The sequence below is a fragment of the Perognathus longimembris genome, chromosome 3, assembly GCF_023159225.1.
Source record: "Perognathus longimembris pacificus isolate PPM17 chromosome 3, ASM2315922v1, whole genome shotgun sequence".
NCBI lineage: Eukaryota > Metazoa > Chordata > Mammalia > Rodentia > Heteromyidae > Perognathus > Perognathus longimembris.
This window is the reverse complement of record NC_063163.1, coordinates 89,631,256-89,657,831: the sequence shown is the minus strand read 5'-3', so window position 1 is coordinate 89,657,831 and position 26,576 is coordinate 89,631,256. Positions and strand designations below refer to the sequence as shown.

Genomic DNA, 26,576 nt, shown 5'->3' with positions numbered 1-26,576 from the left:
GAAGCTTCTTCCAGATTAAAGTCAGGCCTCATTGTAATTGAATGGGTTTCATGCCAGAGCTCCCTCAGGAGGCCCTGACCTCAGCACTCAGCTCAGTTCCCTGCGGCGTGAGAATCTCAGCCCATTTCTTAGCAGGAGGCTTAGCAGGCTCAGGAGGCTGTGGCTGGTGGAGGTCCCGCGCGTGCGCAAAGGCTCTGATGATGCTCCCGTGCGTGCGCAAAGGCTCTGATGATGTGGGCTGACTCAGCCTTGGGTAGAGGGCAGGAGGGTGGTGTGGTAGGTGTAGGGGTCAGCTGGAAGAGCTCAGGTGGGTGGCTGCCAAAGCTTACCAAAATGCCTTGCCACCCTGGAGGGCCCCCTGCAGTGCTCTGCCCGCTGCCTGAGCTGCTGCCTAGAAGGGGCTGGCTCTGAAGAGTGAGGCTGTGAGCCCCCACAACTCCTTCTTGGCCACCCCGGGTGTTCGCATGGACTCTGGAGGAAATAAGCTCCTCTGTTCCCGTGCCTTCCACCTCCTGCTCCGTTCCACTCCCTGGCAAACCTGGGCCTGCCTGAGCCATTTTAGAAGGAGGTTCTGGGGTGTGTGGTCACCAGTCTGGGGGCTGGGGCGGGAGGGGGATGGTTACTGGCCCAGGCTGACCTTGAATGGTCTTTTAGCTACTAGTGCATCTTATAATAGACCAGTATCTTATATTTAATAAACTGCAGACTTCCATGTTTGCTAGAATTCATTGTTTAAAACCTATATACTTTCTCTTCAAATTTATTTTTATTGTAAAAGTGATGTCCGGAGGGGTTACTGTTAGGTTCACCTAGAGACTTGTAATTTAAAAGACAAGTGGTATCACTACCCAAGCAGACAGTTGTGGCAACTTTTTATAAAAGCTAATTGCAGTGACAATTAATGTCTTCCAGAAGCTTACTGGCTGCCAAGAGCTAGGAGCTAAAGAGGCACTGTGCTTGGTTAAAATCGTGATGAGCCAGCTGGAGAGCTTTCGGGGTGACCTTGCCTCATCAGAGGGTGCAGACAGCCAGATACTTCCAGTGGGCGATATAGAGACATCTCACAGCGTCAGAAGACCGCTGCTTCGGAGTGTGTGCCTTCGTTTCTTTTTCTGGAGTTTTGGAAGCCGTTGGTGCACAGTGAATCCCTTCTGGGTGAACAGAGGGGTCCAGAAATGTCGCGGGGAGGGCGGCGCTGGGGGTTTCTGTGGCTACAGCACAGTGCCGGGGCAGTGGTTGTGATAAAGAACGATGCTTCTTCTGCTTGTGGCTCGCAGTGCTGGGGTGGTGGTCGTGGCTCCTTCTGCTCCTGGCTCCCAGCATGAAGTCCTCCACTTGACATCCGGTGAGGCTCACATGTGGATGAACTTGTGGGCTCCTTCAAGACCCTGCGTCATGGCCCCAGGTCACAGCCTGGTGTCACAGCCCCGCATTGCAGCCTTCTGCTGCAACTGGGCGTCACTGCCCTCACCATGTCACATGATCATGTGGCATTGCCCTGCTTCATAGCCCTGTGTTGCGGCCCTGCGGCCCTGTGGCCCTGCAGCATGGCTCAGGTCACTGCCCTGTGTCCAGCCCCGTCTGAACCTAGTCACTGCTCAAGGTGCCACCCCTGAACACCATGGCCACATGAAGTTGGATGGGAAGGTCCCATACTTGAACTTTTGGGGGGCTGATGGAAAGCATCAGAAGGAACCCCTGTTGTTCCCTTCTTTCTCATGTAGCAGAGCCCTGGGCTGGGGTGGCCGCCTGGAACTCTTGAAAGGTGGCTCAGCCAGGAGCTGCAGTGAGGTTCTTTATCATATGGACAGAGTCTGTCACTTCCCCTCTGGCTGTGTCACCTCCTGCCCAAGTGTGCTTTCCACCCAGGCTTTGTCCGGGAGCTCCCACATGGGGCAGCGGGGCAGAGGGAGGGAGGTGCTGAGCTCCTGCCTGGGGAAGAGGGGCAGAGGGAGGGAGGTGCTGAGCTTCTGCCTGGGGCAGAGGGGCAGAGGGAAGGAGGTGCTGAGCTCCAGCCTGGGATAGAGGGGCAGAGGGAGGGAGGTGCTGAACTCCCACATGGGGCAGGACTGTTTGAATGCCACCAGAGCTGCAGATGGGCCAGGGAGTGAAAGGATCCAGTCTGACAGGGCTTTCTTGGGGAAAAGTGTTAGTGTTGGTGGGAATTCCCTTGGCTTATCACTTGATGCCCTACAAAGCTATAAAAGAAGGAAGGGTGAGCATTTCTTCTGGGGTTTGGTTCAGAGATCCTTGAACTACTACTCTCTTGTGAGGTTTGTCCTGTGTCTGCTCTTGTCCCTGGATGTCACTGAGTGGCATTTCCCAGAGCAAGCAGCGAGGCTACACACCCAGGCTTCCAACCCACAGCCATGGTGACACGAGGCTCAGTTTGGGGTGTTGGTTACACCGCCATAGCTGCCCCGTGCCCTTCTACAGCTCCCCATAGCACAGTTTCGCTTCCAGGTGGTTCAGACATTCCTCTGGTGATGGACCCCTTGCCAGGCTGCTGGCCACCTTTCACTAGTGAGCTCCCTCCCATCCTGAAGGGTGGAGCCAAGATCAGACGTGGAGGCTGGGCCTCTGCTCAGCAATTAATATGTGGCTCCTTTCCAGGCCAGTCTCTGTCTGTCCTCATGAATAATCGTCTCAGACAAAAACTCTGGATAATTTGTAACCCGCCTCCCCCTGCAGGAGCCTTTCAAGCAGCCGCTGTCATCAGCGGATAAGTTCAGTTTTTATAAATGAACTGGGTTATAAATCAAGAAGCCCGATCTGAAGTACACGGGGATAATTCATGAGTGTTATTGCAGGTGGCAGCGTCTTCTCTTAGGCTCGTGATTAAATGCAGCTCCATCAGCAAGCGGGAAGCCATTGCTCAGACGCCGTCTCTGCTCCAGCCAGCTCCTCCTGGAGGCATCTCCGATCTCAGCTCACCTGGCTGGCAGCAAGAGCAGGGGGCAGGTCCCTGTGCATACGGCTTCCTGGTCGGCTTCTCTGTGGTGGGCATCAGGGACCTGTGGAATTGGATGTCTCAATCTGGACCCTCACATGTGTAGGATGCATGAAGTGTGCCACAAGCCTCACAGAAGAGAGCAGGCTTGGATTGTGTGTTTACTGATCTCCCTTCAAAGTCTTCTTCAGGCCCCATGCCAGGCCTTAGTTTTATAAATAGTGCCCACTGCTCCGTTGTCTTCTGGATGCCTCTGTCTCTGGAGGTACTGATAGAAGACAGAGGGCAGGCATAGAGGGACAGTGGGATCTATGGTCCAGGTTTTCTTCCATGTACCTGCCAATTGTCATAGACTGTCACATCCCCTTCCCTCTGGGGGACCTGTCCCCATGGGTCCTGGGGTGGCCTCAGGCTTCCCTGTCTTTCTCTCATCCTGGGCTGGGCTCGTGTGATGTGTCTCCACCTCCGTACGTGGCTCCTCCTCTCAGTCATCTCCATGTCCCTCTGGGCTCTGCCACCTGGGGCCTGCGGGGTCCAGGCAGGTCATTGGCCCTGACAGCATGCTAGACATTTGTCCACGGAGATGGCATGGTCTGGACAAGCTACTCTACGCTTCTCCTCCCCTCTTTTCTTGCTCCTTCAAGCAGAAAGGCTCACACACAGACCTGATGAGCAACAATAGGGTACAGTGAATGCCAATTCTTCAGAGAGGATTTGAGTGCCAGTGCTGTCTCGTTCAGAACCAGGCAGGGCCCTGGAAGGCCTCTCCATGGTCAAGTGCCACATGGGCATCTTGGCTCTGGCGTGGAGGTGGCAGCTTGGGAAGGCTGGGCCATGGCAGGCCCCTGCAGACGGGGAAGCCCAGGAGGGAGGAACTCACCAGACTGACCACCCAGGGCAAGATGTCTGGGGCACAAGACCAAAGAACGGCTCATTCCGGCTCACCTCCACAGCAGCCAGGAAGGGGGAGGGCCGGATCTAACCCCCATCCACACAGCTCTCCAAACCTGCTGCGCTGTTCCGTGGTCCCTGATGAAGACTGATCGAAAGGTCCCCCCCTGGACCAGCACCCTAAGGAAGGAAGATGAGACCTGTGTCTCTCACCCCTGCTTCCCAGGGATGCCTGGGGATGCCCCCAACCCCATGGCCCTGGAAGGGGCAATGGCATTTCTACTGGGAGCACTGAGTCTTCAGGAAGGAAGGCTCAGATGCAAGCTGCATCAGCATGTGGAAAGTGCTAGACAGCTTTCCAAGTCTCATTCCACTGTGTGTGTTGGGGGTGTGTGTGGAGGATTCAGGTGAGTCAGGGGTCTTCCACAGCTGCAGTTCCAGGCTGCAGAGTGGTCATTCTCCTGTCTAGCTGGGCCCACTAGGGCCCTTCCTGACCAGCAGCCTGGGACCCCACAGACACCCCTGTGACCTGGCCTGGGACCTTATAGATGCCTGCCCCCAGCCTGGGACCGTGCAGACAACCCCAGGCCAGGATCCCACAGATGCCCCCACGACTCAGCTCAGGACCCCGTAGACACCCGCAGCCCAGCCTGGGACCCCACAGACGCCCCCATAACTCAGCCCAGGACTCCACAGACATCTGCAGCCCAACCTGGGACCCCACAGATGCTTCCACAACTTGGCCTAGGACCACACAGACACCCGCAGCTTGACAGCCAGTGCATGCCACCACTCAGCACTAGGGAACGAGTTTTCTTGGAGCCTTTCTGTCTCCCCCCCCACCACAGTATGGCCGCCTGGTGAGGACAGGTGCCCCCACCCACCTCCTTCTCTGTCCCCTCCTGACAGGATGTCCAGGCCCGTGCCTGGTACGTAGCAGGAGTGAATCAATGTTTGTCAGGTGAATGAGACATCATTAGGGCTGAAAATCACCAGGGTGCATGGACTCTCAGAGTTGGAGAGGATTCTAAGCTTCATCCAGCCACATTTCCCACCCAGGATGTCCATGCTCAGCCCGCACACTCCGCACGCCGCCTACTCCGGGGTGCTGCTCGGGAGTCCATTCTGAGGCATGTAAACAGAATATGGTGCTCACGGGGAATCTGAGAGTCCATTATTTGCTAACAGTTCGCAAACTCTTGTCAGATTTACCAATAACTGTTGGGATGAGCAAAAGACTAAAATTCTGCCACTGCTCAGACACTTGATTGTCAAGGTCAGCTTTGGCTAATGAAATGTCATGTCTCCCCTAGATATCTTATACCACAGAGGCACCAATTATCTGCCTGCAGCATTCAAACCCTGCATTGGCGGGCCACGCTGTTCCTCAGAGCGGCCACTTGAGAAAGAAGGAATAAAAGTAGAAAGGCTGGTGTTCCTGAGGTGCTGGCCAGGGTGCTGTTCTGTGCTCCTGAGGTGCTGGCCAGGGTGCTGCAAGCAGTATTTCTCTTCTGCAGGTGGGAGCATGAACTGGAATTTTAAAAGCAACACCGATTTCCACTTACTGGAAACTTCTATTGGATATCTTCTCTATTCTGCATACAGGGATGTTTGTTTCAGCACAAGCTCATAAAGGAAGCCTCCAAACCACTAAAATGAGCATTAGAGGAACTTTAGCTTACCAGGATAAGGGTCACCCAAACGGAGTGAGGAGCACATATTTCTAAGGGAAATTATTAAATAAGGAAACTGAGGAATAATATCCAGAGTTTTTCAGCTTTTCACAAAACGCGCGCACACACACACACACACACACACACACACACACACACACACACACACCCCCCAGATTTAAACTTTTCAAATTCTCTGCTCAAATGCATTGTGCATGGACGAAAGTCCCAGGGACAAAGTCTGGAAGACAGAGTTCCAGGAAGACAGGAGTCCATGGTTTTATCAGGAGAAGGCAGGGGGAGGGGAAGGTCTGGAGCAGTTAACAAGGAGGCCAGAATTAGCTTTGAATTTCAATGTCTTCCAAGGAAAATAGCTGCATGTGTTTCTGGTGCAATTAACATTTTAATCAAACAAGATTGCTGTTAGGAATCATGAACTGAAATCTGAGTGTGTGGGGGGTGGGGTGGGACAGGAAGATGGCCATACCAGCCTTGAAGTTACCTATGTAGCTTGGACAGAGAGCACGAGGAGCATTCCCCTCAGTAAGTTCTCTCCTCACCAGAACACCTCTTCTTGTTGCTTTTGCTCTGTGGTGGCCAAAGGCGTGTGTGGGACCCTGGTCCTAGGGCCCTGTGTCCTGTTCCTCCTCTGCCTGGTTGTGAGCCAGAGTGGCCAGCCTGTAGCTGGGACACCAGACTGGCCACTGCGGCTGCACCAGATGCTGTGTCCACCCTTTCTCCCAGGCAGCAAAGAGGGGGCATGGGACATCTCCGAGGACCCAGTGGAAAGCTGGTGAGGCCCCAAAGAGGCAACACTGTCTCTGTGAGTTCTGCTGAGATGTGGGTCTTACCTCCATCTCCTGGTGAGACGGAGGTCTCCTAGAGTGAGGCACCTGGCCATGCACCTTGAGGGTGCCATGCTTCTCTCTTCCATCCTTCATGACGCATAGCATTTGCTCTGGGCTGTGCCTTAGGGTAACAGAAGCATGGCACCATGGACCAAGTGCTCCCTGCAGGTGGACTCACGTGAGTGTGCCCAGGGATGGTTCTGAGCCACTCTGGCCGGGGAACGAATCCATGCACAGCCCCCTCATCCTCCACACAGGGACAGCAAAAAGGACAAACTACACTCAGTCCCTCCCTCCCTGAAGCGTACTTTAACACCAACTCTATACACAGGATGGGATGTTACAGCCAAGGTTTATTGTTTTCTTTTTATTCAATAAATAGTATTAGGTTGGGATCCTCGAGAAAGGTCATGCCAATGGTGTCTGAGTCAAAAGTCTGTTGAGCTCAGACAGATTTCTTCCTATGCAGATCACCATCATTATGCAAATAAGGATATCCTCTTCTCTGGGCAAGTGTAAAATGGGTGTTTGTTTTTAGGATGATGAATTATAGTTCCTCAAGCCATCTGCAGTGTGCAGTCGGGAGATCCTGTTTGTTTCCCGGGCATTTTTGTTGGTTCCAGCATAAACTTGGGGTGACGTGGGTTCTCTCTACCCCACCCCCCCAGGTCTGTAATCTCTGTATGAGTGTGGAGGCCGCACAGGGGCCCAGGATGGGTATGTGGCATCCGAGTATGCTAGCAAACCCACACAGCACAATTTTATAGTTGACTGGAGACGCCAGAACTCCACTGTGGCTAAGCTGGGCAGTTTCTTCCTGGCCTTCAAGGTCTTCTGAGCTTTACATGGAGAACCACACCAAGAGTTTTCTAAGAGTCCCCTGGGGGAAGAAAGTGACAGCACAGGGGTGTTGAATTGTATTTCCAAATCAATGCCTGCATGGCACTAGCAAACGGTCATCCTGATGACCACTAAGTGGTCACGCTGGCTTCACACTCAGCCCTCTCAGAGTCCCCCCAGGAAGCCATTTCTCTCCATCGGGGTCTTAGACGCACCTCAGGGCATGCCAACGGCTTCGAGGCTCCTGAGGGTCAGGGTCAGGGTCAGGCTAGGTTCTGCTCCTCAAAGTCTAGGCTGGAGACTATCATTCTGCAGTTTCCAAGCCGGAGCCACATGCACTGGGCAGACCCAGGTCCCCACCCAGGAGGAGGCAGCTTCAGGGAGACACTTGGGTGGGGATGTCTACATGGAATGTTCTAGCCCGTTGTCCTCCCCGCCCCGTCCCTAAGGAGTCAAGGAGACTGTGACGTGTGCTGTGCCCATAGCGTGGTCTGTGGGGAGGAGACAGGAGGACTGTTGGTCAGCCCATGAGGAGCTCTGTCCTTTGCAGTGGGCAGAGTGCCCTCCAAGGTGAGGGTGCAGGGAGGGAGCCAGGCAGGGGCTGAGCCTGGGAACAATGTGCTATGGTTTCTGGAAGATTCTGAGGTGACTAGGAGGAGATCCATCAGAACTCTTCTGCCTGGTGTTTTCTTGGCCTTAACACACTCTCTTTCCTGCTTCCCACTGACCTGCCTCTCTTCCACCACTCACATCCTGGACCCCATTATCCATTCCAGGCTGGGAAGGGGACTGGGCTGTGGGTGAGAATCCCATCCTGCAGAGCCCCCTTCCCAGGCTCCAGGACCCCCCTTCTTACCTGTCTCACCAGGCTGGGGCGCCTCATAGTTGATTGTCCAGTGCCCTTCCATCTTCTTGGAACAATCACTTGATTTTCTTGTTGGAAAACAACTGTTTTCCCAATGACTCAATCTTCTAGGCAATCTGTTCTTTTTAAAGACTGTTGAGGGACCGTGATGTTCCGTCCCCAGAATTCAAATCCAGAATGCTGATTAAAACCATGAAGAGAAGGGAAGTTCACTCATTCTGGAAAGGCTCAGAGAGGTAAATGTTTTCTGCTACAGGACCTCTGTGGTGACAATGGAAGACATGTCCCTCAGGCCTCCACTGGGCTCTGTGAGCCCCCACAGCTCCTTCTCCTTAGGAGAAAGATGATAAAGTCACTCCAGAAAATTAAAGGAAATCTTAAACATTATTTTTAAAAGCATTTTACAAGTCAGGTGAGACTGGTGTCTCACACCTGTAGCCCTAGCTACTCAGAAGGCTGAGATCTGAGGATTGTGGTTAATGCCAGTGTGGGCATTAAAGTCCTCGTGAAACTCTTATCTCCAATTAATCATTCAAAAACCAGAAGTGGAGCTGTGGCTCAACGTGTAGAGTGCTACAAAAGAGCTCAGGAACAGTCCCCAAGCCCTGAGTTCAAGCCCTAGGACTGGAAAAATAAAATAAAAAGCACTTTGCAGAAGGTTGTGCAAGTTTGATGCACACAATTTGATGAGTTTGGGGATAAAGATATGTTCATGAAATTAAAATTCAGTTTTGTTTATTTTTCACAAGTTCTTTCTCTCTCTCTCTCCCATAAACCTGTCTGTAAGATTAATTGCCCAAAAATCATGTGAATTAATTGCTCACATCATCAAAAGGTCAGAGGAAGCAGGTGACACATTATAAAATTGTGGTTGCCTGTGGGTGTTATTGTCTGATGTTTTCCCCAGCCCTGGGTGGTAGAGGTGCAAACACAGCCCGTCTCTTGGGTGGCAGCTCAGGATATAAGAGGTAGAGAAGTTGAGGACTGTAATCTTCTCTTACTTGTGGCCAGTTTCAGAGGTTGAGTGCTTCTTAGAGGAAGCATTGGCGGGCGTCCCCTTTCCCGAGGTTTTTGTTTTGTTCTGCTTTACTGGGGGAGGCATCATTTTGCCTTGACAAAGGACAGCAGTCCTGTGTTCCTGTGGGGATGCTCCCTGGCCAGTTTCATTCTGTGGTCCAGTGACCAACTTTGACCAAGCAAGACATGTTCCTACTCTAGCCACTGTGATTTGCCTAGGCAGGGCCATGTGACCAGAGGAGGGCCAATCAGAGTAAGCTGTTGGGAAGGACCTTCCTTGCCCAGCTCCATGGTCAGATCACAGGTCAGAGATGCCTGGAAGCCAAATCTGCACAGATGTGCAGCCAGAACCTGGAGAGCAGTCGCAGCTGCAGGACACATTTGACCTCCTGCTAGGTCCAGCCCCAGCCAAACCCATGCCTGTCCAGCACACTGGTTCACACACTGTTGCTTCTCTTCAGTCAGTGTGGGATGGGAAAGTTTCATTCCTAGGCAGTGACAAAGTTGTCATTGGATGTTTGGCTCCAACAACTGGCTTGACAGAAAGAGGAAGGATGGCTCACGTCCTTTCTCAGTTGCCATTGTGTCCATCAGTAGGAAGACCTGGGCCCTGACATTTGCATTTCAGTCCTTGAGTTCAAGGAGAGTTTGCTGTGGGTGGATCTGAGGGTTAAGAACAGCACTCTGTGTGCAGCCTAATCCACACAGTCGAAATTTGCTGAGCTGGGCTCCTCACCCTCATCAATAAATGACAACAAGCCCTGGTCCCTTCAGGAAACACCATCAGGTGACAGCCACACTGCCTTTGCTCCCGGATGTTGATAGTCACAAAAATAAGTAACCAATGGCATCATAAGCACACTTACGACCACTTTCAGCTCTGAGTTGTACTATTAACTCAGAAGACCTGTCTTCTCAGCTCTTGTCACTAGTAAGACCTTTGTACAGCACAGGCACAGCCAAGTGCAAGAACATGAAAAGTAACAGCTCTGAGGTGGAGGCTCGGCCAGGGTCACAGCACCGGAGCAGGGCTGGGTTCCGACAGAGTCACTGCCCCTGTGGCTGGTGGGGAAGAGCAGGTCTGTGGGCCAAGGTAATGTGAGGATTAAATGGAAGAGCAGCCCTGGTGCTGTGGAGTCCTTGTGGAAGGGCTGTCCTGGTGCTGTGGGGACCATCTGGAAAGGCCACCCTTGCCGGGCCTCGCTCTACGGCCCCCATCCGAGTGGGGGGGGGTTCCTGGGCTTGTCTGCTTCTTCCGTGTGGGATCCATACTCGCTCTCTCAAGCCTCCTGGCCAGTAGAGGTTAATCGCGGAAGTGGGGTCCCAATGCAGCCTCAGTTCGCGTGTAGTTGCGAGACCCCATGCCCGCCAGCCCAAGGAAAGACATGGGTGCGTGGTGGTCTCGGAGAATGCCTCTGGGGCGTTCTGTTTATTCAAATGAGGAGCCAACAGATATACCCCCAAAGGCGGGCACAGGAGAGGGACTGCTGGTTGGCCACAAGGGCTGTCCATCAAGTGATGTCAGGGGACTTCCTTTGTGGGCGGAGACCCAGTCCCCCAAGGATTGGGTTTCTGGGGTCCTGGCCATCAGACACGTGCTCGACCCCAGGGGCGGGGGCTTCTCTTCCTGTTAAAGGCGGAAGGGGAGGGGACGGGCTAAAGCCAGCTGTGGCCTCTTAAAGGCACAGCTGTCCTCAACACACCCTGGCGCTGTGGGGACTGTCTGGAAGGGCTGTCTTGGTGCTATGGGGACCATCTGGAAGGGTTGTCCTGGAGCTGTGGGGTCCATGTGGAAGGGCTGCCCAGGTGCTGTGAGGACCATCCTGAAAGGCAGACCTGGCACTGTGAGGACAGTCTGGAAGGGCCACCCTGGAGATGGGTGTGGGCCTCTAGCACTCGTGTACTCTTGGGTCTCTGAGTCACTGCAGAGCGTGTGAAGTGATGGGTCACAGGAGGGTGGGGAGGATGGCTGGGGCAGGCAGTGACTTTGAGGCACAGGTGGAGAACCCTTCTTGGATGTGCTGCAGAGGGCAGGGGGAATGTGTGAGCAGGCCCAGCCAAGCTGGGTGCTGCTGGTCAACTGGGTGGACACTGCTAAAATTGCTGCAAGGGTGAAACTCACACAGGCTTTTGAGGAATCCCAGAGGGTTGGGGGTCAGGTGTGGAGGAGGCTGAGCTACCTGGTGTGAGGGGCATCTGCCACCAGGGTCACCCCTCACCTGGGGGCCATGCACACCCTGCCCTTCTACCCTGTCACCCCGCCCAAGGGCCAGAAGTCCTGTATACCAAAATTCAGGGGTCAGGGGCCAGATCTTGCAGCTCCAGAGCAGAGCAAGGGTTGGGGGAACCCCACTGGTGCTGCTCAGAAGAAGAGGGACAAGAGAGAAAGGGGGGAGAAAGAGAGAGAGAGTGGAGAGAGAAAGAGGAAGAAGGAAGGGGAAGGAAGGGAAGGAGGAGGGGGAGAATGGGAGGGACAAGAGAGGAGAGGAGAGAGGAGGGGAGAGAAGGAGAGGAGAGGGGAGGGGAAGGGTGGGGAGGGGAAGAGGGGAGAGGAAGAGAAGGGAGGAGAGGGAAGGGGAGGGGAAGGGAGGAGAGGAGAGGGGAGGGGAGGGGAAGAGGGGAGAGGGGAGAGGGGGAGAAGGGAGGAGAGGGAAGGGGAGGGAAGGAAAGGGGAGGGGAAGGGAGGGGGAGGGGGAGGGGAGGAGAGTTCACATGGATTAGGTGGCTCAGATTTAATTCCCCTCCACAGTCCCAGGCCTAGCGCAATACACATGCTTCCAAGAAAGATCACTTTTGGAAACCCTTTTAGCACCCAAATGTTGGGTTGTTAGAAAATTAGGAAAAGAAAATGGACTGTTCATGGCCATGCATTATTAAAACATAAACAATGGCCCATGGAACCTGAGTCTCCTTCTTTTCTTATTTAGTAGAGGGCCTAAGCTGATGAGATGCAAATGCTGTTTATTGAACACGTTGGACAGAGCAATTCCATTTATTTATTAATGACACTTATTTAATTTGCCGTCTGGGGAGCTTTCGGTGTGTGTCTGATGTCACTCGGGAAGCCGACTTTTGCTGTGCGCTTCTGCTCCTGCGAAACTAACTTGAGAGTGAATTATTCATGGGGCTGTTCAGCTGGAGGGTGTCTGGCTGGCGGGGGCCGTGCATCATTTTCTCTTCCTTTATTAAGACTACCAGAAGTCAATTAGCCATCTCTCCAGGAACACAACTGACACCTCATGACGGTGTGGCTGAGCGTTTATTTTTCTAGATTCCTTTCTGTTTCTGGTAATGGCTTTCGTGATCTTGCAGGCATTTTGCAATTCCTATGTAGCCCTGTGAGTCATGAAAGCCAGTCCTGTCCTGGCTGGACCGCCACCTGTGGCCACGAACTGTGTTCCACCCTCCTTTGCGGAACCTCGGTCCTATCAGGAACATGCACTCCCTGCAAGATACTGTACTTGGAGTCTGCAGCACGATGGAGTCAATGCTCATGGTAGATTGTGAGTCAGGGGGTGAAGAAAGGTCAAAGGTGACAGTGGGACCAACTGGCTATGACCACTGCGCTTCTTCCACAAGCTGTGCTTTCTGGCACAGTGGACAGGATGCCACTCATCCTGAGCAGCATAGGGGTGGACGAGGAGCTGCCAGTGGCAGAAGTACTAGCAGAGCTCCTTTATGACCAGGAGATCTGGTGGCTGTGATGAGGTCATTTGTTCATCTTTCCACTAGTCCCTGGGGCAGAGGTGGGGCCCCTTGGGCCTCCAGCACTCACGGGACAGGTGGGGAAGGGGATGTCCTGATGGAACGTGAGGGCCCTTGTGGGGGGAGGAGGAACAGTGGGCCTGCTGGACTCTGAGCTGACCACAGCCTCTACAGTTACCTGTGACCCAGGGTGGGGCCAGGTGAGGAACCCTTGTTTTCTTTCCTGTTCTTCTCACAGCTGTCACCACAAGATGGGATGCCTTTGGGAAGAAAAGGCATAGCTCCTACAGAGCCTGCCTTCCCTGAGTGGGATGGGTATGGCAGCCCCTCCATAATCCACCGAGGGCCATGGACGCTCCATCAAGGGGCTGCCACAGGCTCAGACACCCAATTTTCTCCCTATTCTAGCCATCTCCTGTGTCAGGTCTCTCTGATGGGCAAGAATCTGTCTGTCTGATCTCCTTGCAGTGCTGGCTGGGAGAGGAGGACATGACCCATGTTCTCCTCCAGGCAGTGTCCTATTTGTCATTGACACACCATTTCTATAAAACAGAGTTCACTGGCTTACCGTTACAATCCAGGGCTTTCTACTACACTCAAAGCATATTCGAGTACCTTCTAGGATTACCATATGATTCTAGACTGCTTCCATCACTTCATACCTGTTAGCACTCATCTCCATCTCTCCTCCCTGATGAAAGCCGAGGGTCCTTTCTATCAGTGTGGACTGGGCCCCTCCTCTGGGCTTCCAGACTGAACAAGTCCTGCTTCTGCATGGGGCTTCTGTGCTCAGCTTCCCTCCTCCCTCTGCCTGTCCAAGGATCAACCGTGCTGCACAGGGCCTGCTCCAGTGTGATTGCTGCATGGGGCCTGCTTCAGTGGGGATTGCTAAATGGGGCCTTGCTGCACAGGCCTTGCTGCGCAGCGGGGCCTGATTCAGTGGGGATCAGCACTTCAGTCACTGACTGGGGTGGCCAGGCCCATTCTAAAAGCTCTGTGCACATATAAGACTCCAATAACACCACAGCCTTGTCTGTCTTTCCTTGTGCTCACAGGTTCCATAGAGCTCCTGCAACTTCAGAGTTCAGAGTTTTATTTTTTATCTATTAGGCTCTAGGATTAATTTTTAATCTGTTGCTTAGATGTTTGTTTCTTAGTGCGAATTCACTCTCTCTCTCTCTCTCTCTCTTTAAATATGTCACCATCCATGGACACTTTCCTCTAGATACAATGAAACTCTCTCAGCTCAGCAGTAAAATCTATCTAAAATACAGAGTTGATAACACTGTCTATCATTCTTAATCAAATACTCCTAGCCTCAAATGCCTGTAAGTGAGCAAACCAGCCTAGTCATTTCAGCATAGGAAGATTTGTGTGTGCCTGGCTGGGAGTAATAGAACCCTCGTGAACACAGATTGCACATGCATACACACATACACTGTGTATACATACACGTATGCACATATAAACTCCTCATGGACTCTAGCTCTGAGCCCTCTCCTAAGCCACAGGGCCGGGGACTCAGAACCCTCTGCAGGCATGGCCTCCTGGGTCCCAGTCCAAAGCTGCTCTCTCTGACATCTGTCTTTCTCTGCTACTCAATCCACTGTCTGCAGTTCCTGACCCACAGTTTCCCTCAAGGCCAGCTCCAAAACTCAGTCTGCACTGCCCAAGTGGACCAGCTGTCCCTGTCCCCCACCCCCCACTGTGGCCTGAGGAAGTTGCACACTGCACACACGAAGCTTTACAGGAACCGTGCATGTGTGTGGCTCTCTCAAAGGGTGCTCACTAGCTCACCAGAGATCCTGGAAAGGGTGTGGAGGAAAGAAGGGAGACAGACAAGGAAAAGGAGCCACTTGGGGTTGAGGGGTTTCAGCTGGAAGCTTAGCTAGTGGTGGGCAGAACCACAGAGCCCCTGCTGGCTTCTTTAGCACTCCAAGATCCTGGCGAGGAGGAAGGGAGAGAGACAGCTTAGATGATTCCCGAGGGCCAGATTGTCAATACCTGCTGCCCTCATAAAGCACCCTCCGTACAGGCCCTTCTCTGCAAGGATTAAGAGCTCCCAGAGCCAAAGGCCACTTTTCTCTGAAGCAAGCACCCCACCATCCTGTTTGCCAGGGAACAAGAAATAAATAAAAGGCACTTGGAGCAGCTGTGAATAATATATAAGATGACAGACAGCCACAGAAGGACCCGGCTACCTGTGAGAGCCTCGCTTTTTGAATGCATGCTATTCATCGGACCGCTTTCAAGCTGTGTGCCCAATCGGTATGAGACCTTCATCACTCCACAAGCTTGTACCCTGCTTTCTGATGACCCTTGTCAAGTTTTGGGAGGAAGGAGATTACTTCTTGTTAGACTCAATCTGACTGTTAAATTCTGCAATGTGACTCTAGAAGAAATGGCTGCATTTCTCCCATGGTCCATGAAATAGCTTTGATTAAAGCCCCATGAAATACAAAAAATATTCTATTGTTATGCACTTGGGCTGCACGGAGCCCAGAAGGAGCTACTTGGAACCGGGAAATCTCCTGTGTTGCAGCTAAGGGCACACAGGGTGGGAAAGTATGACTTGGTTTTGGACTGATAGCTGAATGTTAGAGACCTCACCCGTCATGGAGGAGAACGATTGGAGAGTGAACGCATTCAGCATAGCCCACCATTTCCCCATTATGATTCCCTGTGATCAAGAGGCACAGTTCATATTGAGACTTAGTGCCTTAGTAATGGTTATGTTGTTAGTAAATGTTGTTTACCGAGTAAATGTCGTGGCCACGTCTCTTCAGAAGTGTAAACACACTCTCTGCGGTTAAGCTCTGAGAGGAGAAGCAGCCAGCTTCAACTCTGGCAGGTAGATGATGGGTTGCTTGTATGGGAGACAATTGTATCAATTCTTCAATTCTAGACAGAGGTTCCACCTGAGGGAATGAAGCCCTGCCAACACTTCAGAGGCCATGCCATGGTTCTTTCTGGAACCATCTTCCCTCCCTGTGGAGTACATGCCGAGAGTGGGCTTAGCACCTGCACGTGACTCCCATGGACTCTGCTCAGATAACCACAAACTCACCAGGGTGCTCACCACTGCCCAGCTGCTCTGTTCTGGTGGAGGAGGGCTGGGCTGACTCCCTGGCATTGGAGGACTTTCTGCTGGTCTGAGGTGTTGTGGCTGGGGGGGGGGGGGGGGGAGGTGGATCTATTCTGCAGCCCGGCATGCGGCTGACCCTGCAGGGGGGAGCAGAGCTCAGATGGCGCTGTGGGCTCCTGTGCCCTCGGGATCGGGCCTCAGTGGAGGGTCCTGCAATGGGTTCTGTTGCTGAGCTGGCCCCGTGTTTCTCCCTGGGCCTCACTGGGAAGAGCGCACGGGACCGCCAGTCACAGAGCTGGAAATGCCACGTGCTTCCAGTGACGGGCCAGCGGTGGTTTGTGTGGAAGGTGGAAGGGAGAGCAGGACAGGACTGGAAGGTGTGGACCCCTGGACTTCTACACTGTCTGTTGACCTCTGAGGTCCTGGGGTCCCTGTCCCTCACTAACACGAGAGCTGACCCCAGGGCAAGTGGCCCCTGGAGCTCTGGGAGGAGGGAGGTGTCTCTGCTCCTGGAGGGGAAAGGAGGAGAGGGGGCATCTCACTCTGTTGTGGGGCCGGATGGGCTGACACAGGCCCAGGCAAGCGCGGTGTGTTCCTGCCCCACTGTGAAGGTTTTTGCAAACATCCCAACAACACTTTTTAAAATGGCAAGTCTGACACTCAACTTGAACTTGGAGGTGCAACAACTGGAGTGAGTACCAGGCCTGCATGTTACGCGACAGAATGGTTTACAACCTCGTCAGCGTTTTCTCCTGACTGTGTGACACAGAAACGAAGAATCAACAAACAAGACTGGCACCTGCAGGCCATCCATCTCGCAGATCTCGCAGTTACATAAGGTGTCTATTTTGGTTGTTCTTTGTTTTGTGCACGAAGGAAAAACTTTAGGAGTCAAAGCAGCAAGGTTCTTCCTGCGGCTCTGGGATGAGGTGTGGCCCTCTCTTCCTGCGGGTCCATGCTGGTAGGGCTCCAAGGGGAGCAAGGTCCCTGCCAGATTTCTGCTTTGGATTTCCCATGGAGACAATTTAACACCATGCTGAGCAAATTTGCGCCTCACCTTGACCCTGCAGGCGCCCAATAAATTATATGGATAGGCAAATAGGCACCTGGACAGCAAGAACACAGCATTTTGTAAAATGTCTTTCCATTCTGGCAGAAAGCAGGGAGAAACAACAACTGATTCTGAACATGAGCTGGTGCCAGGTGCCAGTCAGGGTTGGGGGGTTCACTCCATGGCACACCCTCCATTCTGAAAGAGAAGGACGCTGAGGCTCATGGAGGTTGAGTCGCCTGGTCAAGGTCATATAGCCCTGGGAAATCAATTCATGCAGCCCACGCAGCAGTACTTGCTGCTTTAGAATTGTGGAAGGAGGTTGAGGAATGATCAGAGTTGGGATTACCTGCCCCTCCACCCCACCCCTGGGTGGGGAAGCAAAATTGCCATGTTGATGTTACGGTGTGAACATGAAACCTTTGAACAGGCTCATGCTGGGGGCTTGGCGGCTGGTGGCCTGGGGAATGAGTGGACCCTAGCGCTCCACCCTGGTCAGTGGATGGATCGCTGGGGGACTCCTAATCTATTGGCATTAGCGGGAGGTGGAGGAAAGCAGGAAATGTGGTCTGGCAGGAGGAAGTCAGCCACTGGGGCCACTTCCTGCCTCAGCGTCTTCCTGTTCTGTTCTCTCTTCCTGTCCACCTCCTTTACCTGGCCCTTCCCGACTCCTCACACATTCACTCTGCCTTTGTGTGGGAAGGGAGTGGACCAGCTCCTTCTGAGGTGGGCATCCTGTGCTGCAGATACCCAAGGGGCAAAGAGTAAAGGTTGTGATGGGTTTTGCCAATGAACCACGGCTAGGTCTTGAACTTGAACCTGAGCTTTCCAGCTGTGGTGACCTGGCAGTTGATGTGAAGCCTTATTATTTGAGAACAAGCACTTGCTCACCACGACGTGTGTGGGGGTTAACTCCAGCTTGGCTGGCACAGGAGGGTTAGCCAGTATTTGGAAGGTTAATTTGGGAAAGCATTTAAAAATATTTGAAAAATATGCATGTCTTCAGCACAGTTTCCCCCCCGCCCCAATATTGGACTTTTCTAGAAATTATCTCCAAAGAAAAGACAAGGAACTTGATAGAAGTAACCAGACTCCAATGAATCTGGGGACAGTAACAAGGAAATGTAGTTTGGACAGTAGTGATTTGTATAACAAAGCTTGAGATCAAGACCTCATCCCCTTCCCACTGTGTGTCTGTGTGTCTCTCTCTGTGTGTGTGCTGGTAGTAGGGTTTGAACTCAGTACTTCTTGCTCTTTTTTTTTTTTTTTGGCCAGTCCTGGGCCTTGGACTCAGGGCCTGAGCACTGTCCCTGGCTTCTTCCCGCTCAAGGCTAGCACTCTGCCACCTGAGCCACAGCGCCCCTTCTGGCCGTTTTCCATATATGTGGTGCTGGGGAATCGAACCTAGGGCCTCGTGTATATGAGGCAGGCACTCTTGCCACTAGGCTATATCCCCAGCCCCAATTCTTGCTCTTGATCAGCTTTTTCACTCAAGGTTGGCCACTTGAGCCATGCCTCTATTCCCAGCATTTTGCTGCTTAATTGTAAACAAGAGTCTCATGGTTTTGTCTGCCCGGGTTGGCTTTGAACCATAATCCTCAGACCTCAGCCTCCTGTGTAGCTAGGATTACAGATGGGGGCCCTTCCATCAGCAGAAGCCCCGTCCTGAGTTTGCTCCAGACATGCCCTTTTCTGTCCACCTCCCTAGCAAAATCCCATTCTTCCTACCTTGAGTCTTTCTTAGATGGGTATGGTGGTCCCCCACTCTACCACCCCTCCAACAATAAAAGACGGATCACGTCTTCTTGACTCATCTGTGCCGGAGTTGGAATATTTGTGTCTCCCCCCATCCCCGGTCCGCTGTGATGTGTGGTGATCTGGGAGGTGATGAGGTCATGGCGTGGAGCCTCATTGGTGTGCTCCAGGGGCACAAGCCTCTCCTCTACCACCATGAGAGGTGATAATGAACTCTTTGGGAACCAATTTACTTGAGTCACCCAACGGTAATGCAGGTGCCAGGCTGTTTGAGACTCATCAGTTGCTTGTCAGGCTTTAAAGAGCAATTAGAGGTCAGTTCAAGTGATTGTGCACGCTAATGTTTTAATTTTTCAAGTCAGTTCCATGATGATTCGATTTATATTTCCAGGTGCTGGCTGTGGAACGCTCTTAATGACGCCGCCAGCTTGGTCACTTTCTGCATTTGTCAAAATGACATGGGTCAGAAGCATTCTCAGGCAAACAGCAATCATTTGGCAAAGGAAAACATTACCAGTGTGGCTGCTGGCTCCAGGGAGAGAGGTAGGTTCTTTTGTTTGCTGGGAGGGAAAGCAGGTACTTGAACTGCCTCCTCTGAACACCAGAGGTCGCTGCAGGCCCATGGATGTGGGGAACCCCTGCCATCTGTGTCCTAGACCACAGAGACCCTCAGCAGGGCTCTCCAGCTGTGCAAGAACAAGTGCTGAAGACAGCCACTCTCTGTGCCCTCACAACCTTCCTGTCCCTTAAAATAGTGGTGGCAATCAGACGTGGAGCAGTTTGCTCATTTGGGGAAATATCATTTATCTGGTACGGGGTCTTTCCAAACAGGAAAGGACACCGCCATGCCAAACCCTGAGACCTTGTTCCTGCTGTCACTCAGGAGTTAGGATGTCACTCAGGTTAGGATGAATAGGTCCGAAACTAGGATTCAAAATAATGTCTGGCTGATAGGTTGGAACATTAGGCTACGTTGGTTGGATGTGTGGAGAAGGGGAAATAGGGCTAGGACAAGAATTGATAGTACGAGGGCGATTACTCCTCCTAGTTATTGGCTATACTCAGCCATGTATAGCCAATGGCTGAACCCTCTGCAGATCAGTTTCTACACCAAACAAACACAGACTCGATGACAAACTGGAGAGCTCCCATTGAAGCCTGGTGGGGAAATCGCCTCTCTGAAGACCTTTGTGCTGTAGAGTTGTGGACAGGAGGTTGGGTCTGAGTGGCAGGTGTTAGGGGTGCTAACATGTTCTCCTGCCACTGGGCCTTGCTCCCTGAGAGCTCCCAGCATGTCAGTATTGGACATGCAGGAGACTAGGGTGTCCAGTCCTTACTCCTTACTTGGTGGGTTTAGAGGGCTTGTATGAAAAGCAGAGAGTGAACTCCCCTAAGCTCAAAGTATCCCCTTGCCCTATCATATCAATGTATTTATTCCCTGAAGTGCCTCCAGTGACTGCCAACCTGGACTGTGGAAAATAGCCTCAGATTTCAGCTTTGAAGCTGTCACAGATGGCCAAGTAAGAAATCATTGTCCTTCCATTCCCTTTGATGTGGCAAACTCCACAAATTGCTGGGGAGAGCCTCTCCCTCAGTGGCCCCACAGTGCTCCCCGAGGGCCGGCTCAGCTCCCACCCCCCACATCCATTTCATACCAGGTTTTCAGCTGTGGCCTCCCTTCCTCAGGTGATGACGCACCCATCTGATGGGAAGGCCTATGCAAGGAACAATCCACTCTCCCACAAAGGCCTCTGTCACCCAAGCACTCAACCTTCCAGTGCATTAGAAAATTTGATTTTAAGTGGACAAAAGAAACCAGACCATTTGGATGCTGAGATGACGGAAGTCAATTGATCCTTTTGGCTCCTGTCAGACATTGGAGTCGTTACAGGATTGTGGCTCAGGTTGCATAAATGTCAGTGTTGTCTGTGTGTGGTCTAGTCAACTTGAAGACGTGGCCAGGGCCACCTTGTTCTGGGAAGGCTGACCTCACCCAGGGCCATCAGCCCGCAAAGCTCTTCTCCATGCTGTCCAAGACATCCAGGTGCAGCCTGCGCTCCCTACTGGCCAGCCTGGCACCCCTTAACCCCAGCCCCCAGTGGCAGCCAGAGCCAGAGCAGGGGACAAACCCAGAAATGAAGGGCTTTTGGTCTCTACTGCAAGAGCCAGAAGTTTGGTGACTCCACAGAGCAAAAGTGTCCTGTGTGTACTGGGGGCTTGAGAGAGGGTGGTGTCTGCCCTGCCCTGCCCATGGCTGCACGCCACTGGGGCTCCACCACCCTTCGGCAGAGGCACCATCTTGAACACATGGTCCACGCTGCTCCCTCGGCTGGGGTATAGGGGCAGAGGGGTGAAGCCCAGGTGGCTTCTCATGGCTTCACCTGGGAAGCCATCCTCCTCACATTTAGTTGATTGGCTGCAAAGTAGAAGTCTGGGGGAGAGAGGAAATGGTTGTAATTCCAGTTACTGGGGAGGCAGAGATTATGCCTTGTCAAAAAGTGAGTGTGACACTCAACTCAACCAAGAAGCTAGGTTTAGTGGTCCTTGTCTAAAATCCCCATTTCGCAGGAGGCGAAGGTGGGAAGATCAAGGTCTGAGTGAGCCTGAAAGATAACAAAAGCAAGAAGGACTGGGAGCGTGGCTCAAGTGGTAGAACACCTGCCTGGGACGTGGAAGCTCTCAGCCCACGTCTCCTCAGTTAAAAAACAAGCAACAACAGAAAGAAGTGATTGACATTCCTGTTTTCTAGCTACTCTATGAAGTTTGGGAAATGGGAGGAAAAGGAATTACTTAAGGGCTATTCTGCACTATCAGGAGGCTACAGCCAGGGGGGGGCGACAGTCAGGAGGGACGGTCAGGGGGCATAGTCACAGGGGGACAGCAAGGAGGGACGGCCAGGGGAGACAGTAAGGGGGCAACAACAAGGAGGAGACAGTCAGGAGGGGACAGCTCCTCAAGGTGTCCTAGACTTCCAGTTCTGGAAAGTCCGATTCACAAGTCTTGTTCTGAAGAGATTCACTGGCCCTTTGTGCCTCTGTGGTTCTGTATTCCTTCTGCTTCAGAAATGGGCAGAACTCAAAAGGAAACATCACTAACAAGTGAAAGAAAAAATGATCAACAGTCAGCCGGGCATGGGTGGCTCATGCCTCTAATACTAGCTATGCAGGAGGCTGAGATCTGAGGATTGTGGGTTGAAGCCAGCTGGGGCAGGTAAGTTCATGAGATTTTTTTTTTTTAATCTCCAAATAATCACCGAAAGCCAGAAGTGCTGGGGCTGGAGTGGTAGAGCACTATCCTTGAACAAAAACGGAGCTTGGAGCTCACAGACAGTGCCCAGACCCAGACTTCAAGGCCCAGGACTGGCAAAAACAAATATCAACAAATTCTGGCTGGACACTGATGCCGCACAGACAGATTTGCAGTTGTTCAAAAGGGGTTCCACAATGGACTCCCTGGGGCTTTGTCTCTGTCACCAGAAAGATGGGAACGGGGGTGTGGCCTAATGTGGCACCCACAGCATCTTGTCTAAGTCCCTTGGAGTGGAGGGGACAGAGGCCCCTAACATCAATGCCAGTGTCTCCTGAAACTGCTTGTAGGGTAACTGCCTGGTATCAAGGCCGCATCCCTATGTCAGGAACAGTTAGTGCTATTTAATTATCAATAAAAATGAGGCTTACATGTTGATTTATGGCCCTGCAGATAAAAACACATATTCTCGGAGGAAAGCAGGTAGCTTACAATGAACTGGAGGGAGAGAAAGCAGGTCCAGCTGATGGGAGGTTGTTCCAGAGGCTCAGCTTCCACAGAGGGCTGGTAGACCTGGGCTGTGGGCTCTGGGTTGTTCTAAGGATTGGCCAGCATGATACCAGGCCAGGATTGCTGGCCGTGCAGGCAGGAGAGGCAGCAGGGACGTCTTCACCTTGCGCTTTACCATGGGCCAAGTGTCTGGAGGGGCAGCAGTGGAAGGAAGGGGACCTGCGTGGATAGCCATGCAAAGTGTGGAAAGAGGCTAATCATTTAGGCAGGAGCTAGAACCGGATAGTCATGGTTAGAGAAAGCTTATTCAGGTACGTGCCAAAAAAAGTCACATGGTGAGGGCAATTCAGGGGAAAAAAATTCATACAACTGGAAAACAAACCGAACAATTGTGTTTTGTGTGTGTGGTTTTTTAAATAAAGAACAGAGGCCGTTGGCTTCTAGTCAATACATTTGAGAAGTGTCTTAAAAGTAGTCAATTGTACAACAGAACTGACTCAGGGGACCTGGAATCTGGGTCAGGCACAAGGGACAAACTGAGCTGGGTCTGTCAGAGCCCAGGGCAAAGAAGCAACTGGAAGCCTCCATTCTCCCGAGGGACAGGTGAAGGATTCAGGTGTGTGTGTGTGTGTGTGTGTGTGTGTGTGTGTGCTATTGATACTGCAGTGTCAGTGCTGCCTGGAGCATGTGTGTACATGCAGGTGTGTATTTGTGTGCATGTGTATGCAAGCGCGCATCTGTATGCCTCTAGTACCATCATGCCTCTAGTACCATCTGACCCTTCTGCCCCCTAGGTAGGGGCCCAACTTGCACTTCTCTCCTCTTCTGGAGACTTTGGAAGCAGGACCTTCCTGGGGCCTCAGTGTGGGTGTGGGTTCGCCCCCAAGGCACATGGAGGCGGACACACAGCTCTTTAACCAGGTGCCAATGTTGCATTTTTACCTAGGAGTCCAGTCTTTCTTCAGAACCGGGCGGCGGAGGCTGGGCTGCTGGCCCACTGCGCAGTGGCCCCTCCTGACTTTAGCCGTCCCTGGACTCAGAACCACAGGCGGTGCTGAGGAGTTTAGGCTGGGGTGCCTTGGACATGCAGGAAGGCCACACTGAAGAGCCCAGCCTGGAGCACCTCCTCTCTCCTTCCGGGTGGAAGTCCTCTAGGGGCACCAGTGGGAGGCGGTCCTGGGTGGACGGAGGGGGGCACCACTCCCCAGGACACTCACAGATCCTTGCAGTTCCCAGTGGGGCTTTGGGACCCCTCTGCAGCTCTCTCTGGGCCGAAGCTACCTTGCCCTGCCCTCCCCTGTGGTTCGCAGGCACCCTGGCCATCCGGGCTGGGCTGGAGGAGGGGCCTGGGGCCCGGAGCCCGGCACCTGTTGGCGCCCCCGCCCGCTGCAGCCCCCGCCGGCGAGGGGGCGCCGGGAAGACCGGGGAGGTGGATCAGCTTTGCGGATTGGGGCTCACAGCTGTCACTCCGGAAGGGTGGGGCGTTTCAAAATTAAAAAAAAAAAAAAACAACAAAAAAGAAGATTTGAAGGCGAACCCCGCCACCCGCGCCGGGCAGGGCGCGCTCGGATGCAGGCCCGGCGGAGCGGGGCCAGGGCGCCGGCGCGCGGGCGACAGCTGCAGCTCCCAGCCGCGGGCCCGAGCCGGTTCCTCCTCCGCGCGCTGCGGGCGCCGGGCCGGCGGGGAGCTCCTCCAGCCTGAGCCCCGCGGGCCGGGCCGGGCCCGGGGCCGCAGCGAGCCCGCGGCGGCGGGGCCGGGGGCAGCGGCGCCCACCAAACTTTCGGCTCCGGAGCGCGTGTGCGCGCGCCAATCCCGGGACGCAGTGGGCGCGCGCGATGGGGTCTGGGAGCGGGGGCGCCCCGCGCCGCCCCGCGCCCCCGGCCGCCCGTCCGGGGGCCTCCGCGCTGGCTCTGCTGGCGCCCCGGGAGCCGCAGCCCGGCTCCGCTGTCCCCCGAGCCCGGGCCCGCTAGCCGGCCCCGCGCCCTCCGCCCGGCTGCCCGGGTCGCCCTTCGCGTGGGGAAGCGAGGAAAGCGCTCTCGCGGCTGAAATTAAGGAGGTTTAAATCCCGGTGTGGCGAGGACCGCGGGGGATTCGCCTGCGCGCGGCCAGACTCGGAAGCAACTCCCGAGCCCGCGCAGCAGCCGCCGGGCGGCCATGGACCGGCGCGGGGAGGGCGCACGGCGCCCCGGCCGCTCGCGCCCCTGACCCGGCGACGCCCGTGTCCGCCCGGCCGCCGAGCGCCCGGCCCCGCACTCCGGGCTCAGGCATGTGCGCGTCTGAGATGGGGGCGCGCCGGCACCTGTGGTCCCCGGTGCTTATCAGCCTGGCCGCCCTGTTCTCCAAAGGTAAGAAAGGGCTCCGCGCCCCTCGCCCACACCAGACCAACTTTGCCGGGAGCTCGAGTGCCAGAGAGCGCGCGCAACGGGGACAGGCCGCGGGTGCACAGGGTGTGTGCATGTGTGTGTGCGTGTGTACAAGCATGTGCACCGGTGTGCTTGTGCGCGCGCGTGTGCACGTGTGCAGCTGACCTCCTGGAGTCCAGGCCGCATCTTCCCCGGGGAGGGTCCGCGCTGTTGCCAAGCCAGGAGGCCCAGACGATGGGGACGGGGGACCCCGACTCGGGACTGGGTTGGCTGCTGGAGGATGGGAAGTGGCTTCGGATGGTCCTGTTGTGAGCAGATGCTGGGGAAGGCGCCCTGGCTAAGCATATGGCCTGGAGGTGTGGGAGAAGCTGCCATGAGCCCCCAGGGGTGCAGCCTGGGTCTCAATTGTCTGCCTCTGAGGGCCATGGCCCTACAGGACACCCCAGGATGCCCCAGAGCTGCTCAACTATAAGTCCCCACAAACAGCAGGGCTTGCTTGAAGCTGGGAATAAAGGCAGGATTCCTGCTGGCCGGCTCCTTGAGCTGCCAGGGAACAGAGTCCGGAAGCACAGGTGCAATTCCCGGAGCAACTATTTGACTTGCACAGGCGGTGGTAGGGAGCCTGGGTAGTGCTCCCTTGCCTGTGGGGACTCTCACTCCCACGTGACCTCCCTCTTCCAACCCTCCCCCCTCTCCTACAGTGAGACCAAAGTGCCAATTCCTTCCCTCCTGGAGCCTGAACAACACCAACACCATAAACACATTTTCCTGCAGGAGTAGATTGCTCTCAGAAACTTGAAAGCCATTTATCATGCACAGTCTTAATAGCCAGAATTTCCTGTTTTCCAAGTTCTGCTAGAATCGCAGAGGTTCTGTTGCTTTGTATCTGGTAAGAGACTCAGGCGATCAGCTGCTGAGCTTTTAGCCCCATGCTGGAAGAGTTTGTGTTCACTCCCTCCCTGTCTCCAGTGCTGTTGAATGGGGCCTGTCTGCTTAAGAATGGGTTACAGGGCTGGGGATATAGCCTAGTGGCAAGAGTGCCTGCCTCATATACACGAGGCCCTAGGTTCGATTCCCCAGCACCACATATACAGAAAACGGCCAGAAGCGGCGCTGTGGCTCAAGTGGCAGAGTGCTAGCCTTGAGCGGGAAGAAGCCAGGGACAGTGCTCAGGCCCTGAGTCCAAGGCCCAGGACTGGCCAAAAAAAAAAAAAAAAAAAGAATGGGTTACAACAGCGCTAAGGACCAGAGCTCAGGACAAAAGAGGGACAGAGGACACTGGAAGGCCAGCTTGGTTGATTAGTGAATCCAGCTCAAGCAGACTGAGGTTAAAACTGCCAGGAGATGTGAGGTTCAAAACACCTGGCCAGCTGGGGGGCTGCTTGCAGCCCATTCTTCATTGGTTCTTTCATTTTTTCAAACTTTTCCCAGTCCCAAGATTTGAACTCTGGGGCTGGGCTCTGTCCCTGAGCTGCTTTTGTTCAAGGCTAGTGCTCTCCATGTGAGCCACATCATCATTTCTGGCTTTTTCCAAGTGGTTTATCGGAGATGAGAGTCTCATGGGCTTTCATGCCCAGGCTGGCTTCGAACGGCGATCCTCAGATCTCAGCCTCCTGAGTAGCTAGGACCATAGGTGTGAGCCACCAGTGCCTGGCTCTTTATTGGTTCTTTATGTTTCTAAGCTGCAGTGATGAAGTTTTATCAAGAATGGTAGTAGGTGATGTTGTGGATGGCTCAAGCACCTGCGTCTCTTCACACAGGCATGGAGTGGCCGCTG

The 26,576-nt window shown here is 53.7% G+C and overlaps 1 protein-coding gene across 5 annotated transcripts in view; it reads left to right on the top strand.

Moving 5' to 3' along the window:
• The first annotated feature begins 1,022 nt into the window (after positions 1-1,022).
• The window catches only part of Tmem132d (transmembrane protein 132D), a 310,602-nt gene continuing 285,048 nt past the window's right edge, over positions 1,023-26,576 (top strand). The window contains exons 1-2 of one of the 5 annotated variants that reach the window (XM_048343144.1): positions 1,023-1,140; positions 19,072-19,256. In XM_048343144.1, coding sequence (XP_048199101.1) covers positions 19,139-19,256 — 118 coding nt within the window. In that variant the 5' untranslated portion in view covers positions 1,023-1,140; positions 19,072-19,138. Of the gene's footprint in view, positions 1,141-15,881; positions 15,892-18,558; positions 19,257-19,417; positions 19,567-19,728; positions 19,895-23,526; positions 24,782-26,576 lie in introns of those variants that run through there. The other 4 variants (XM_048343145.1, XM_048343143.1, XM_048343150.1 and 1 more) reach the window with 4 other exon arrangements.